General features: G+C 42.8%; 1 protein-coding gene across 7 annotated transcripts in view; it reads left to right on the top strand.

The window, feature by feature from the left end:
- Positions 1-15,218, top strand: part of Tmcc1 (transmembrane and coiled-coil domain family 1) — a 154,112-nt gene that overhangs the window by 112,773 nt on the left and 26,121 nt on the right. The window contains exon 1 of one of the 7 annotated variants that reach the window (XM_004870462.3): positions 1,576-2,518. The exons of 5 other annotated variants lie outside the window; for them this stretch is intronic. In XM_004870462.3, the coding sequence (XP_004870519.1) occupies positions 2,456-2,518 (63 nt within the window). In that variant the 5' untranslated portion in view covers positions 1,576-2,455. One more of the 7 variants, XM_087196813.1, reaches the window with a different exon arrangement.

Raw genomic sequence — 15,218 nt, 5'->3', positions numbered from 1 at the left:
CCAAGGTGGTTTTGGGCTACGGCACCCATCTCAACACACGCTCAGAGATCTCAGTGGTAAGGAGGGAGGATCAGAGAGCCTCCCATTCACCTTCAAAGGTGCTGACCTAAGTGACACTTCCCTTCCTTCACAACGCAGTGGTCAGAATTAACCTCGTGGCCCTGGCCCTAACTGTAAGGGGTGTGGGAAACTCTGCAGCATGTATCCAGGAAGAGAAGGAGCACTGGAAATGGTTAGGAGGAGGAGCAGTTTACCTGTAATTATGGAATTGTATAGGTGTTAGCCTAACAAAAGGTCAATATTGTACCTACTCAAAGGAAAAGACAGCCTCCAACATTCAGTTGTATCACTGTGAACAAAATGTGTACTTACTAAATTTTGTATTAGGCTAAACACAATACACAAGGTCAGTTCCTGTTTAAAAGCCCACATCAGATGTGTTAGGTATAAGGATACACAAAGTGATTATTAAGAAGGAAGGAAAAAATACAGCTTCTCTTATGGAACTTTTCAAATGGAAGTCATGAGAAATATTGATTTGAATAACAGAAAATACTTGTGCATTTTTTTAAAACCAAACAAATAAAAATCACAGTAACAGTGGTTTGTTGGCCTTGTGTGAGTGGTGAGATTACAGGTAATTTTTGTTTTCTTTTATGCCCACTTGCACTTTCAAATTTTTCTACACTGAACGTGATGGTCTTAGCAGAAGATACTGAAAGTGCAAGGCTAGACGTGTGGCTCTGCGCAGAGGAGGGCCTTAGCCTTTGTGAAGCCTAGGTTCAATCCCAGCACCAAATAAGAAAAAGGGAAAAAAAAGAGAGATTGAGAATGCTAATAAACACAGTTAAGTAAACAAATAGCTGGTGTTGATGCTAGTGGTACAAGTTGGTTTGTTTGATTTTTTGAAACATCTGTAGAGATGGAAGAGGGGTTTTCCAGGACCATGGTTCCAACCTAGAATCTGATCACTCAAGGTGCTCTGGCCCCCGTTCGGAGGGCCTCCTGTGGTGTAAGGGAAAGAATGCTGGAAGCTGTGGCACTGGTTATCGAAGGAAGACCTTGCCCCCTTGCCACTGTGCTGCCCTGAGCTCCTAGGCCCGTGTGGACCAGCAGTACCGAAGTTACCACAGGCCTAAGCTCATAAAAAGATGCACTCCACTAAATTGTCTTCCTGTCTGATTCCTTTCTGGGTTTTTTTTTTGGTACCGGGGATTGAACTTGGGTCCTTCCGCTTTCGAGGCAGGCGCCGGAACCACTGAGCTAAATCCCGGGCCCCGTCTGATTCCTTTCTAATATTAGCCTCAGAGAAACATTCCTAGGAATAATGCTTTATATATGCTGTATTTTATAATCATTAGAACTCCTATGTACCTTTCCCAACTGTTTTTTTTTTTTTTTTGGTATCGGGGATCGAACTCAGGTCCTTGCGCTTGTGCAGCAGGCAGTGAAAACCACTGAGCTAAATCCCCGGCCTTCCCAACTGCTTTTAACAAATAAGGAAAGTAAGTTCAGACCTATAGCTTGCCCAGATCCACAGTGACTCTCTTGGGGCAGGAGCAGTTTCTTTCTTTCTTTTTTTTTTTGGTACTGGGGATTGAACTCAGGACCTTGCGCTTGCAAGTCAGGCGTGGTACCACTGAGCTAAATCCCTGGCCTGGGACAGGAACAGTTTCCCTGAGGTGTCAGATTGTTCTGGGTGGTGCTGTAGGCACTTGATGAACAGTGTGTGCTGATGCAGTGTCTGCTTGTGATGTCACCTGATACTCAGTTGCAGTGTTCTTGATGCAGAACATTTTTTTTCCTTGGGTATTGAGTTAGATTTTAGAGCCTCCTCCTCAGTTTTCTGTTTCTTGCTCAATTTTCTTATTGCTCAAATTTATATAGTTTTATGAACCTCAGATGAAAAGAAAAGAAACTAAGGAAGATATGGAAATCTGTTCTAGCAATCATCTGTTTCTTTATCAACACATAGGTAGATTTCTTTTTCTTTGTATTTATTGAACCAAGCTACCTAAACTGTACTATTTTATTGAGAATATATTTAATCTTTAAGCTCCTCTTTCAACTTTATCTAATTTAAATAGAAGACAAATGTGAATGTTGAATTAATGCCCTGTGGCTTTAAGTCCAACCAGTTGGAAGCTTTTGTCTTTTGTAAAAGACTCTCACAGCTAAAGCAGAGAGGCACATACAGCCTGTGATCTCTATTCTCCGAGCCAAACTATTCATTTGCATCAGCAGCACCAGGCACTAGCGCACGCACTTGTGCACGCGCACCCGCACACACACACACATACACACAGGCACAGATGCTTGTTTTGCAGAAGCTTTCTGTCTATTCAGCACAGTCCTCCCAGGCACTCAGATATAAAAGCTCCACAAATTGATGCTGGAGACAGAACCGGAACTGTCCCCTGGATGAAGCAGGTGCTGCAAAGGATGGCTCTGCGGGATGTTGGTGTGGTGCGGCTGCACCTGCCTTTTCTGGGAAAGGCCCCTCTCGGAGACTGTGAAGGTGAGAAGCCAGGGATCCACTAGAAGCGTGGCTGCCGGTGGCTCTTGGTGAGGAAGGGCGTTCCCAGTGGTAGCTGCCCTCATTTACGGTGGTATTCTCGGAAATCCGGTATGTGCAGCAGCGACAGCCTGCCACAGCTCCTCTGCAGTTTGGAAGTGGAAACAGATGGAAAGAGCTTGTAGTCGAGTGATCTGTTTGCATGACCCAAGCTTGCTCTGCAGCACACAGATAAAGGATGAGCTGTGAGGCCAGCACAGTCAACAGCTTGCCTGACAGGGGGTTTTGGTAAGATAAATGTGTTATGATATTTTTTCTCTTTTAACTTTCCTGTGTCTTCTACATAGAATTGCATCTCAGTGATGAGCAACACATTTTGCAGAGTCATGTGTGATGGGAAAGGATAGCCAACAGAGCAGGCCGGCAAACATCATTTCTGGTGCTTGGGTTGTGACCTTCAGACAATCACCAGGTTTTTCTCAGGTGGCCCAGCGCAGGCAGAGGCTAGGGGTTTTTACAGCAAGGAATGCTGACTCTTAATTAGGTCTCTTCTTCCTTCTTTGCATAGGCATAATTATCCTTCTTATCCAGCTTTACTCTGGCCTGAAGTGGAGAAGGAAAAAATGAGGCTTCCTCCTCCTCTTGGCTGCTGCTGCTGGAGCAGCAGGGCTGAGGACATTGTGTGGAGGTAGGGAGGCAGTAAGGAGTCTGCTATTTTCAGAGCTGTGCGGGGGTGGGTGTCTGTCTCAGGCTCTTTGTCACTGCTGTTCCATATCAAGTGGTTGTAAATGCTCTTCCTACTTGTCCTCTACTATAATTGAATCTCTTTTAGGTTCTCTGTACGTTTTTCTTTGCCAGACCCAATTCTGGCATTATAAAGCCTTTTCTGTTGCTGGGTACCACATTGTTGCCTTCAGTAGAGAAAAGATAGTTATAGAAAGTACCCCTGAATATTTATGAACTCCAAAAAAGATAAGGGCATTTTCTCTTTGAAATCTAGGTTTCTCTTTTAGCAGATTTGGTAGTCTTAATTTTGGAGCATTGGAGCTCACTCTTTGGTGAGCATTGTATTACAAGTTAAAGAAATGGCTTTTAATAGATCTGTGAAATACTACCAGAATCACCTGCCTCTATAATCTACTTTAAATTGGATCCTGCTGCTTTTTTATATGCATAAAGATTGACTTTTCCGGGCCGGGGATTTAGCTCAGTGGTTCCACTGCCTGCCTCACAAGCTCAAGGTCCTGAGTTCAATCCCCAGTACCAAAAAAAAAAAAGATGTACTTTTCCTCATCCTAGTGTGGTGCATATTGCTGGAAGGTGTGTGCCTGTTTTGTTAGCCTGCCTCAGGTCTTGTCTTGGGCCTCTTCTCCCTAGTAGGAAGAGGCAGATTTCTTAGTGGCTTGGAGTGGGCACAGACGAGATCCATTGACACCTGACTTCCTGCTGACTCACTGCTTATATAAGCAGTGGTAGAGCCAGGGATCCCTGGCCCTAGTGTTTACTTTCAGCATCCCTTAGCTCCTCCCAAAAGGCTTCTGAGTAACAAGGGCTGACCTTTTACCAAGGCAGTTTAAGAAGCAGTGAATAAATGAACCTTTTTTCTTTTTCTCCTTTTGAAGTGCCTCATTCTTTAACTCACTTTTCATCTTAACTATGCTCAAATACCAAATTCTCTTCTATAGAAATAATGCTTTTCCTTTTTTATGGCCTGGTTAAAGTAACAACTTCCTTTTCTATCATTGAGGGCTCAATTCAAAGACCTCTATTAAAAGAGGCCTTCTGTGACCTCCCTTACCCTATTTCTCTTCTTAGAACCCTCTGTTCTTTTCCTTCATAGTAATTTCACAAAATAGATTGTTTGGTTATTGATCACTTTTTTTTTTTTTTCCCGATACCGGGGATCATACTCGAGAATTTGCACTTTCGAATATTGACCACTTTTTGCCACTCAGCTGCAAGCCTGGTGAAGGCAGAGACTTTGTTTTGTTCATAAGTGTATACCCAGCACCTAGCAAAATGGCCTAGACAGGCAGCGAATAATGCAGTGTGCACTGTAGTGAGAAGACTGGACTAGCAACAGGGTCAAATAGAGCCATTGTGGCTCTTGTGAGGGAAGGAAGGAGAAGTGTGAAGATGCAGCTCTAGAGAGAAGTTAGATCCATGGAGGCCTTCATAAACTATGTCTGATTCTTGCCCTTTATTGTAAAAGTTACAGGAAGCTACTAAAAATTTTAAGCATTGAGTGATTTAGAATTTTTTTTTTTAATTTCTTCAGCTTGAGAGAGTAAAATGCAGGTAGATAGTCAGGATGTGTAGTCCAGGAAAGAGAGTGAGAGTTTGGGTTAAAGTGGCGCAGACTGTAGAGATTGACAGAGAATCTTGTGTATTATGATGAATTCAGAAAGTAAACTGGTAGAATAGCTTTGGATTGGCTGTAGCTGGGATACAGATGTCCAGGGTGGTTTCTGAACTTTGGTTGGGTTTGGTTCTGGCTTGTGGAACTTCCTGGGTCATGCTGCTTGTCTTGAAGGAAAGCACACTGTGAGAAGATCAGGTCTAGGAGTGAATTCTGTTGATTGGTCCGGGATGTGTACTTTGATATAATCAAGTATCCTTCTGGGTCTCCAAGTCTAGGTTCCATAAGAGATTATACTCCTCTTGTCATTGAGAAACCTTGAGCGATAGCCATACAGAGACAGAGTCTAGAGCAGTAGTTCCAGCCCATGGCTGCAGCTCAGCCTGCCACAGCCTTCTCCTGTGCTGTACTCTCACAGACTTGGGAACCATGACTTTATCTTGAAGGTTACATTCCTTCTTCTGGACCCTGGCTCATTCTGGCTTTCCTCACTTCCACTTCTTTTTCTATTCGGAACATCTTCCTTCAAGGCTCATGCGGTCACCACCTCCAAGAAGACTTCTCTGTTCTCTTTCCCTTTTTTTTTTTTTTTTTGGTGCAGGGATTGAACTCAGGCAGGCCCACTGAGCTAAATCGCCCGCCCTCTTTCCCTTCTTTTGAATATATAGCTCTTCTTGTATTCAAGGACTGCATTGCCTTCATATCTATAGTCATATCTTACAGGACTTACTGGAATGCATATTCAGTCAATAATTTCTGTGTTTCACAATTAGATCGTGTTGTGTTAACGATCACAATGCCAGAATTCCTGAGAGAAGTCCCATAAAGAAGAAAGGTGTGTTTAACTCACTCTTCCAGAGGGTTCAGGCCCTAGTCTCTGGTCCCATGGCTTTGGGGTGCAGTGGTGGGAGCATGTGACAGAGCAGCCCTGACCTCTGGAGGCAGCCAGGACACAGAGAGGAAGGGACTGGGGATGACTGGTATACACCCTGACTGCACACCCCAGTGACCTCCTCCCTCCAGCAAGTCTCTACCTCCTGGTTTCCATCACCACTGTTTGGCTTGGACTGTGTCCAGATGTCCCCCAAAGCCTCATGTATTATATGTGGGGCTTTTTGGAAGTGGCTGGATCTAGGGTGTGTGATACTGGAATTAACTGTGCAAGGCTGAGATTGTGTGATGCTGGGATTAAGTGTGTGATGTTGGGATTAAGCATGTGATGCAAGGATTAAGGACGTGATGCGGTTAAGGGTGCCCCACCCTAGGTGGTAGAACACATGTTTAGGGTGTGTAAAGCCTTGGGTTCAATTCCCAGCACAATAAATAAGTAAATGAATAGCATCAAATTTTATATTTCCTCCAGAGTTATTTTCATTAATTTGTCTTCCAAGTTACTTCTTAGAAGTTGTCAAATTTATTTCAAAAAAGATTTTTGTAATATGCTTTCTATATCCTTTTAAATTCTGTAAAATCTGTGGTAATGTCTCCTAGATCTTAATATTGTAATTTTAAAAATGTATAACTGATACTGTGTAACAGGAAGAAAAGGTCTAAAAGAGCAGGGTAATTGGGAGGGGTAGGGGAAGGGAAAAAAGGGAAAGGAAAAAATATGAGAAGAGGAAAAAAATGGAAACAAAGTCTTTGCAAATAGGGAAGGGAGGAGGGGGTGAAGGGAGGGCAAGGGAAGGGGAAAAAAAGAAAAAGAACCAACATACTCATGTAAAGGTACAAGATCCCAATGATGAATGAACTGTATTTTATACCTAAAATGTAACAATAAACTTAATGGGGAAAAAAATAAAAAAATAAATGAATAGCAAACTGGAGTATATCCTCTATGTTCCATTTGTGAAAGTTGGCTTAGAGATTGTACTTTGTCATCGATCTTAATTGGGAAAAATCTGAACATCATATTGCAGATGAATGAGGTACAGGCAAAAAATACAATTTAACATTTCTGTGTTCTTAAAATCTGATGACTCCTTAAGACATTGGAGATAAAAAACAGGAGGCGTTCACAACATTACAGGTGTATTTGCTTTATCCCACTATACAGAAAAGCAACTGTGTTCTCTGTCAAAGGATAATATGACAACTGTTTAAAGATCTTAATGGCTTTGTTTTTCATTCTAGAATTAGACAGCACTTCATTCCATGTAATAGAATAAATGTGCCAGTGAGCCAAGCAGAAGAAAGTGGTTTTAAGACAGAAAAAGCTGAAGAAAGCAGAACAACAACAAAGTAGATTGGTCATTTCAGTGTTACTTGTCTTGCTTGGTGTGGTGGCACATACCTGTAATCCCAGCACTCAGGAAGCTGAGGCAGGACAATCACAAAGCCAGCCTGGACTACATAGTAAGACCCTCTCTCAAAAAAAAGGGTTACTTCTGATCACTTCAGATTACCTTTTCTTTGTATGAATTAAGCCAAAAAAGCAGGCATTGTGCACACCTGTAATCCCAGCACTATGAGAGGCTGAGGCAGCAGGGTTAGAAGTTTCAAGCCTAATCTCGGCAATTTAGCAATTTAGTGAAACCCTCTCTCAGAATTTAAAAAAATTTAAAGGGCTGGGAATGTAGCAAAGGCCCTGGGCTCAATCCCTAGTACCACCAAAAAAAAATTTTTTAAGGCAAAAGAAACTTGATTATCATGCCAGTTGAAACTGGCTTGTTTGGGAAATGAAGCTGTTACCATTCTGATCCTGATTTCTAGAAAGGTCAGCAAAACATCTTAGTATCAGTGTGGTGACATGGAACTTTTTAGCATGAGTGACTCCGTTTTGATTTTTAGCATCTGTGTTGAGATCTAATTCAAGAGTTTAGTTTAAAACAGTGGTCTCATATACTAAAAATAAAAAGGAAAAACTTGAGATTTAAAAAATAAAACAGTAGTCTCCTATAATTTTTGTTTGGTTGGTTGTTTAATTGAGACAGGGTCTAGTTCTGTTGCCCATAAACTTGACCTGTTGTGATATTTAACATCTCAAAATTAAGTGCAGGATCTAAGAAAATAGCCTGGGGTACCCTTGCCAATATTTATTCTTTAATGGCACGGAAACTTGATCTGTTGACAAAATTTTATAAGCAGTGCAAGAGTGATCGATCCCCACTGTTTATCTCAAAATAATTTTTATTCGATTGTAGGTAATCAAGTAACCTAAAACTGTAAAACTACAATCTCTTGAAGACTTAGCGTGGGTGTGCAATAGAACATAGAGCTCCAGGTTTGAAGAAAGGCCTGCATTTGCCTCTCAGGCAGTTTTCTCACACAGAAAATGTGCTGGTCTCCCGGGGTTGTACAGTAAATGGGGCTGGGCACCAACATGCAGTAGCACCTACCTGCAGCCTGCCTGGAGCTCTCCTCCCTCTCCCTGCTGGGGGTGACTCGAGAGTGCCTGGAGGCTTCACCTCGGGTTACCCCTCTCAGGTTGGGCAGACAGCTGCCTTCTTATGCAGACTGATAGTAGGAAGAGTGGGCCACATTTCTTAGTAATGACCAGGGTTTTGATCTAAGCATCTGAGTTGCAAGGGACAGAGAGGGAGGGGTATAGCTTGCATTCAGAGGACAGAGCCACACTTGGGCCACACAAAGGACAGGACCCATAGTGAGGGATACCAGCCGAGAGCCACTTCTAGGGTCAGGAGGCACAGCTCACTGTGGGGCATGCGGTTTTGTTTTTTTCTTTTCATGCTGAGAAATGGGGAATTCCACCAAGGTTATCCCTCTACCAGCATTACATTTAAAAGAATTCTCAGATCGTTAGAGCATAAAAGTAACAATCTAATGTATTTCCTTTCCAAAAAGGAAATGGCATCATTTTTGAAAATTTTTAAATTCAGTGAGGTTACTAGGTTTTGCGAATTTGGTCTTTTTAACTTGGAAAGTACCTGTGCTCTTTATCTAGTTAAATTAGTTTTTTTCAGCAACTGATAACAAGCAGTGTAGGAAGAAATATTGGGAATATTTCAATATTGAGAAGGAATTAAATGAAATACTCTTCTAGTCATTGGCCATGTTTCCAGTAGACAAAGCTGTACTGTGTGGGGGGGCTTTTACTGTGTTTTGTTAGGTAAAGATTTGCTGTCTGTACCAGTCTCAAAATGTCTCAGAGTACTTGAGGAAATTTTGTGTTACTCTTGCTGCAAAGCTTTGGCCTAATACCACATAGAGTTCTTCAGAGAAATATTTGTTAAAACCTACATGGTGCTTTAAAAAAATTTAATGTTAGTGTACTTTGGGGACCTTTCAGATTTCAAGCATATTCTAAAGAATACATGTATCATTTGACCCTGCAAGGGAAGTACTCTTCATACTGAGAGACAGAGGACCAGGTGTGGTAGCAAACACCTGTTGTAATCTCAGACCTTGGGAAGCTGAAGCAGAAGGATTGCAAGTTCAAGGCCAACCTTAGCAATTTAGTGATACCCTCTTTGGAAATAAAAGAGCTGAGTATGTACCTGAGTGGTAGAGTCCTTGCCTAGCATGTGTGAGGCCCCCACACAGTAAAGAATAAAATAAAAAGCATTAAAAAGTTGTTGATAGTCTCTGAAAAGCAAAGGTAGAACTGGAAAGCTACCATTTACAATAATATTTGAGGAAGTGTAATGAATCTAACCATTCACTTAGCAGATGTTTAACATTTGTGTGCTAGAGATACGAGGGAAAAGTAGTTAGAAAGGGCTGGGGATTTAGCTCAGTGGTTCTGCCACCTACCTCAAAAGCACAAAGTCCTGAGTTCGATCCCCGGTACCAAAAAAAAAAAAGAAAAGTAGTTAGAAAAAGATGAGAAATTTGCCCTTGATGTAGTCACAGAACAGTGAGGTACAAGGTGGATTGGGGGAAAGCAGCTGTTGGGATTATACTCTGGCTGTGGAATTATCTATGGTTAAAGAGATTGTAGATTGTTGTCATGAAAAGAATTGCCATTTAATGTCTATAAAAGTAAAATTGGCAGGACTTGGGAGCTGCCTAATAACTTCAGAGAGATGGGGAAAAGATCAAGAAGGAGATTGTATCCGAAGTTACTGGAAGGTTGAAAATGAAGTATTTTTGAAGGAGAGGGAAGGAAAGGACACACTTAGAGATGTTCAGCTTCAACCTTGCCAGGGGAAGAGCAGAAGGGCATCCATGGAAAGAGCCTGGGATGGTTGGGAATTATGCTGGAGAGAGTATTAGGGAGTCAGTCACCCACAAATATTCTAGCAGCTGTGAAGCAGTATGCATCATTTTAGTTGTTGGAGAAGCAAAAGTGGACAAAACATAAACACCCCTACCTTCATGAATCTTACATTCCAGTTTTTTTATTATAAAGTTTTAAAAAAGTTCTCCGTACACAGATGAAGTTAGGAAGGAGAACGGGGAGTTCACAGTGGAAGAGAACGTTGCAGTTTTAGTAGGGCAGCCATAGGGGATTTTGCTACCAAGGTGCTGTTGAAGCAAAGACTGAAGGACAGGTGGAGCAAGTCACAGGAGTATGTGAAGGAAGAGCACTCCCACTGAAAGGAGTGCTGGAGGACACTTGCAGGCCAGAACAGTAGGCCAATATTGTGGTCAGTGACTATGGAGTTGGCCAGGTGGTAATGGGATATGATGTGGGTGTCACTCAAGCCATCTCATTTGATTCTTGTTTTTTTTTTTTTTTTTTTTGGTGCTGGGGATTGAACTCAGGACCTTGTGCTTGCGAGGCAGACGCAGTGCCTCTGAGCTAAATCCCCAGTCCTCAGGCCATCTCATGACTGGCTTTTACTCTGGCAAATAGAGCCACTGAAAGTTAAGGTGTAAAAGAGGGTTACAATCTGACTTAATTTAAAACAGACTACTCTGGCTACTCTGCAGAGAATTGATCATAAAAAAATATTATAATATTGCAATAATAGGAGACTCTTGGCATAATCCAGGTGAAAGCTGTAGTGGCCTGGGCCAGGGAAGCAGCAGTGGAAATTCTGTGATCAGAGGTCCGTTCTGCACCTCTTTACCAAGTAGCTCCCAGACATTTGCTAAGCAATGTAGTGTACATAGGGAGCGTCTCGATAGCCTGCAGTCAGATGGAGTTCAAACATTGGCCCTGCCACCTCTTAACTCTGTGATCTTCGACATCTTAAGTTCTCGAACTTTTTTTTTTGAATGGGGAATTGAACTCATGGCCTCACAGTTGCCAGCCAGGCAGGCACTGTACCAATGAGCTGCATCCTCGGGCCCTGGACATCTTAAATTTCCTATGCTTGGATTTTCTTAGCTAAAATGGGGTAAATGATTCCCATCTAATAGTGTTTTTGAAAGTATTAATTGGCTGACCATGCAAAGGGTTTCAAACAGTGCTTAGTACTCGTCAGAAGTACACCACTCTGTGTGTTAGCTGCCACAATGATTAGTGGTGTTTTACTGGATTAGGGTAGATGACAGCAAGGGTTTGGATCTGAGTTAAGTGGGTCGGTGGTGTAGCTGCCTCCTGAGAGTGCAGAGGACAGGAGGAGCAGGTTTAAAGCAATCAGGACAGAAATGTGTAGTGTCTGATAGACACCCAAGTTACCCATGTTGAGGAGGCTTTGGGGTATAGGAGAAAGCCTTTAGACACCTTTAGATGGTTTTATGGGCAAGATGCTTACTTGGGCCCTGAATGGGATTGGTGGGCGGGGGGTGATTTGGCCAGTGTCCTCACACCTTATGAGTCTCAACAGCCAGCTCAAGGAGGGCCAGGATCACAGATCCCAGTGGGCTTTTCAGATTTCTCATTGTTTTAGAAGTTCGTTTTATCAAAATTGCTTGAAATAAATACTATTAAGCTAGGGCAGGGAAATCTTTTGTTTTAGGGAGACTCGTGTCATAAAAGTATTATTGTATTTGTAGTAGGAATTAACTTATAAAGGGGAATTTATTGGTGGCAGTTCTTAAAATCAGATTGACTTATCTGCACTTGCATTTTATATGTATCTTTACATTCTTAGCAGGGAAAGCCGTTTCTGTGTCATCCTCTTTATAATCAGCACATGCTCAGAAAATCGATTGATTGATTGATTGATTTTGGTGCTAGTGATTGGACAGGGCTTTGTGTGTGCTAAACATGTACTCTACCCTCAGCTCCAGAAAATCATTGAACCCAGGCCCTCACTTACACTAGGCAAGCTTTCTCCCACTGGGGTACATCCCTAGCTTTTTTTTTTGGTACCGGGGATCAAACTCTGGTTCTTGTGCTTGCGCAGCAGGCAGTGAAACCACTGAGCTAAATCCCTGCCCCTCCCTAGCCCTTTTTACTTTTTAATTTTATTTATTAAGTTGCTCACCAGGGCCTTGAATTTGCAGTCCTCCTGTCTCAGTCTAAGTAGCCGAGACTACCCGCATGTGCCAACATACCCAGCCCTTTGTGTGACATTCCTAACATGCTGGTGTGCTTCTGCTTGGATGTTCCTGGTGGCACATGACTGATGAGCTGGTATTTGAAGCCACCCCACCACCCCATCCCCTTTTCTTGTGAGGCTGAACAGTTCACCTCTCTGTATCTTCAGTATGTGTTACCTACTTTTTCTTTAGTTGTCAAGGAGTGACCTTTCTCTTAAGCCTGTTAGTCATCTATAAAATAAACTGTATAAACCAGAAGACCTCCTAGGTTCCTTCCCAGCTGAGTCATAGGAAATAGCACCCATACCAAGCCACCCTAATTCTCCTATTTATGTCATGACTACCAGGTTGCTGGTTCATCGGAACTGTGCATAGTTTGTGTACCCAGTGTCCAGTGTGTAGCATCAGTCCTGTACACAGGTGCATTCAGTAAAGTTTGGTTAAAACAGGATTAAACCAGGCCAGGAATGTAGCTCAGTGGCACCACACCTGCCTTGCGAGCTCAAGGTCTTGAGTTCAATCCCCCCGTACCAAAAAAACCCAGGATTAAACCATCTGGCCAGGCTAGTGTGGCTCAATTAACTCTATAAACAGTAGGCTCTGGAGCACACCTGGCAGTGCTAATCCCTAACGATGTCTGTTCCATACACATCAGAGACTCATTCCCAGCACCAGCCCTAGGTCCTGACATGGCTGTTTAGCAGGTACACTTGGACAGTTAGGCAACTAGGATCTTAATAGTCTCAACTTTTACATCAACCCAGTCAGTGATTTTTCCTCAGCAGCCTTGGAAGGAAGAATCAGCTGGGAAATTTCTTCCCTTCAGAAGCTCTGGAGTTTGTTCCATTTGTAGTAATGCAGACACAGCCTCTGTGAGGAGATTGTGGCAAGCAGCTTGGTAAACATTTACTGGGTGTTCTTTGTATGAGGCGTTGTGTTAGTGTCATGGCATCTACAGGTGCATGACAGGATCCTGCCCTCAGAAATGCAAGTCAGTGGGGGAGGGGACCAGTCATTTCAGTATAATATGACGAGCCTGGTGATAGAGATGTGTGCAGGGATACAGGAATGTAAAGGAAGGCTTGTGATATTTGCAAGAGAAGGAGGTTGTCAGGAAGACTTCCTGGAGGAGGTACACTAAGCTGAGTGTTGAAGGCTGATGTGGAGGAGAACATTCCCTGAGTGAGGAGTGAGACAGCAGGCCATCAGCAGAGCCAGACTACAGCTGTTCCCTTGCATATAGGGATTCAAGGGGAAGATTCCTTCCATTCCTAGGCCATCAGGGAAACTGTTGCTGTGTCATTTTGCTCAGACACGTGTAGGATCTTCAACTATAAAACTGTCTTAGTTGCTTCCTCCTCACTGGGAAAAAGTACCCAGCATCCTCCCCTTATAAGAGGGGTATGTTTTGGCTCATGTTTTTAGTCTGCAGCCAGCTGGCCCCAAGGCACAAGGGCATGATGGAAGAATCTGGCAGAGGAAGGCTTCTCACATTAGAGAGGCCAGGAAGCACTAAGAGAAGGGGGGAACAGACAGGGTATGTACCCTTCCAGGTCAAGTCTGGGGACCAGTGACTGCCTCTTCCAGCCAGACTCTGCCTCCTCACAGCAAATCAGCTATATTGCCCCCAAGACTTGGTCACCTTCCGAAAGCCCTGCCTATGCATGTGTGGGGGGCACCTGGATAAAAACCATCATGAAAAAAAAAGAAAGAAAAGAAACCATCACAAAAACTTGCAGGCAAACCAGCCAAGAATTCACATCTCGAGACTGGAGCATGCCCTCTCCTCCACCTTGCATGTCAGCAGAAAATGACTATTAAACTCTATTCTCTATGGAAAATGGACCTGAAGAGTGCCAGTGGTAGAAAGGGCCCTGAAGTAGCTCTGACCACAATTACTGTCATGCATACTACAGTATTTATGTATTAATGATTTTTAAATTTTAAAAAATTAATAAGTCACCTTTGTCTTTTCTTTTTCTAAGCAAACTTTATCCAGAACATTGATAAAATAGGTGCAAGCAGGGTTCAGAAGGCTGCAGCTTGGCTTCCCTCTTCCCTCTGGGGTGGCTCAGATGCATCTCAGTGCAGCTGAGGTTGCTCTGCACCAAATACCCAGAAAACTCTGGAAAGTGGTTCCTGGAACTTGTGAAAAACCTCTAGTCTGCATAAGATTATTGAAGTCAGGGAAACGTTCTCTTTCTCTTCTTTTCTTTGTGTGTGTGTGTGTGTGTGTTCTTGTTTTCTTTTTAAGTGGGGGAATTTTTTGTGATAATTTTTAAAAATACCTTTTAAGCAGAATATTGACTTTAGCTCCAGAACAGAGAGGTAGAATACTTAGAGAAGAGCAGGATGGCTGTGGGGTAGTGGAGCTGAGCCCATTTTCATTTTCTTCTAATCCCCTTTCCTTGAGATCCCTCTCCATTTGCAGTGCCCAGATAGTGACATCATGTGATGTAATGGCAAACAGCTGGTGAAACCAGCCAGAGCACATCCGCATTCCCTATTGATTAGATGCCAGATTGCTGAGTGGTTCTCAGGGCCAAGGTGGTTATAAATCTCTAGGGATTACAGTTTGTAAATTTGTTCATGGGGGCACTCTACCAAAATCACACATGCGTACTATCTACCTGATACCCTGTGAGTGCTGGAACTGACCCACATGCTCCAATTTTGGTCGGAGCATGAGGTGAAAGTGTTGGCAGGTGCCCTAGCATCGACTCACAGAAACAAGCATACATCCTTCCCATAAACTTGCTTGGAAAAGAATAGCTCCCAGGGAAAAAAAAAATACTCAGGCATCTATTTGTTTCAGATTAATTATGAAGACTTCCCCACCTTTCACTTCCTTCTCTGTTTGCCTTATTTCCTCAAAAGTGAAGGGCAGCATTTAATTATGTAGAATGTGTAGTCTGCTAAAGAGAGCCCAGATGGGACTGTCCTTGAAGATAATGATGTGAAGTCAGGATTTTGTAATGTTTTAATTACAAATATGTAGTTGTATTTGGG

This window comes from Heterocephalus glaber, unplaced genomic scaffold (genome assembly GCF_053883595.1).
Source record: "Heterocephalus glaber isolate CG9 unplaced genomic scaffold, H.glaber_assembly_v1.0 deba00001614, whole genome shotgun sequence".
NCBI lineage: Eukaryota > Metazoa > Chordata > Mammalia > Rodentia > Bathyergidae > Heterocephalus > Heterocephalus glaber.
This window is presented reverse-complemented; position numbering and strand designations above follow the sequence as displayed.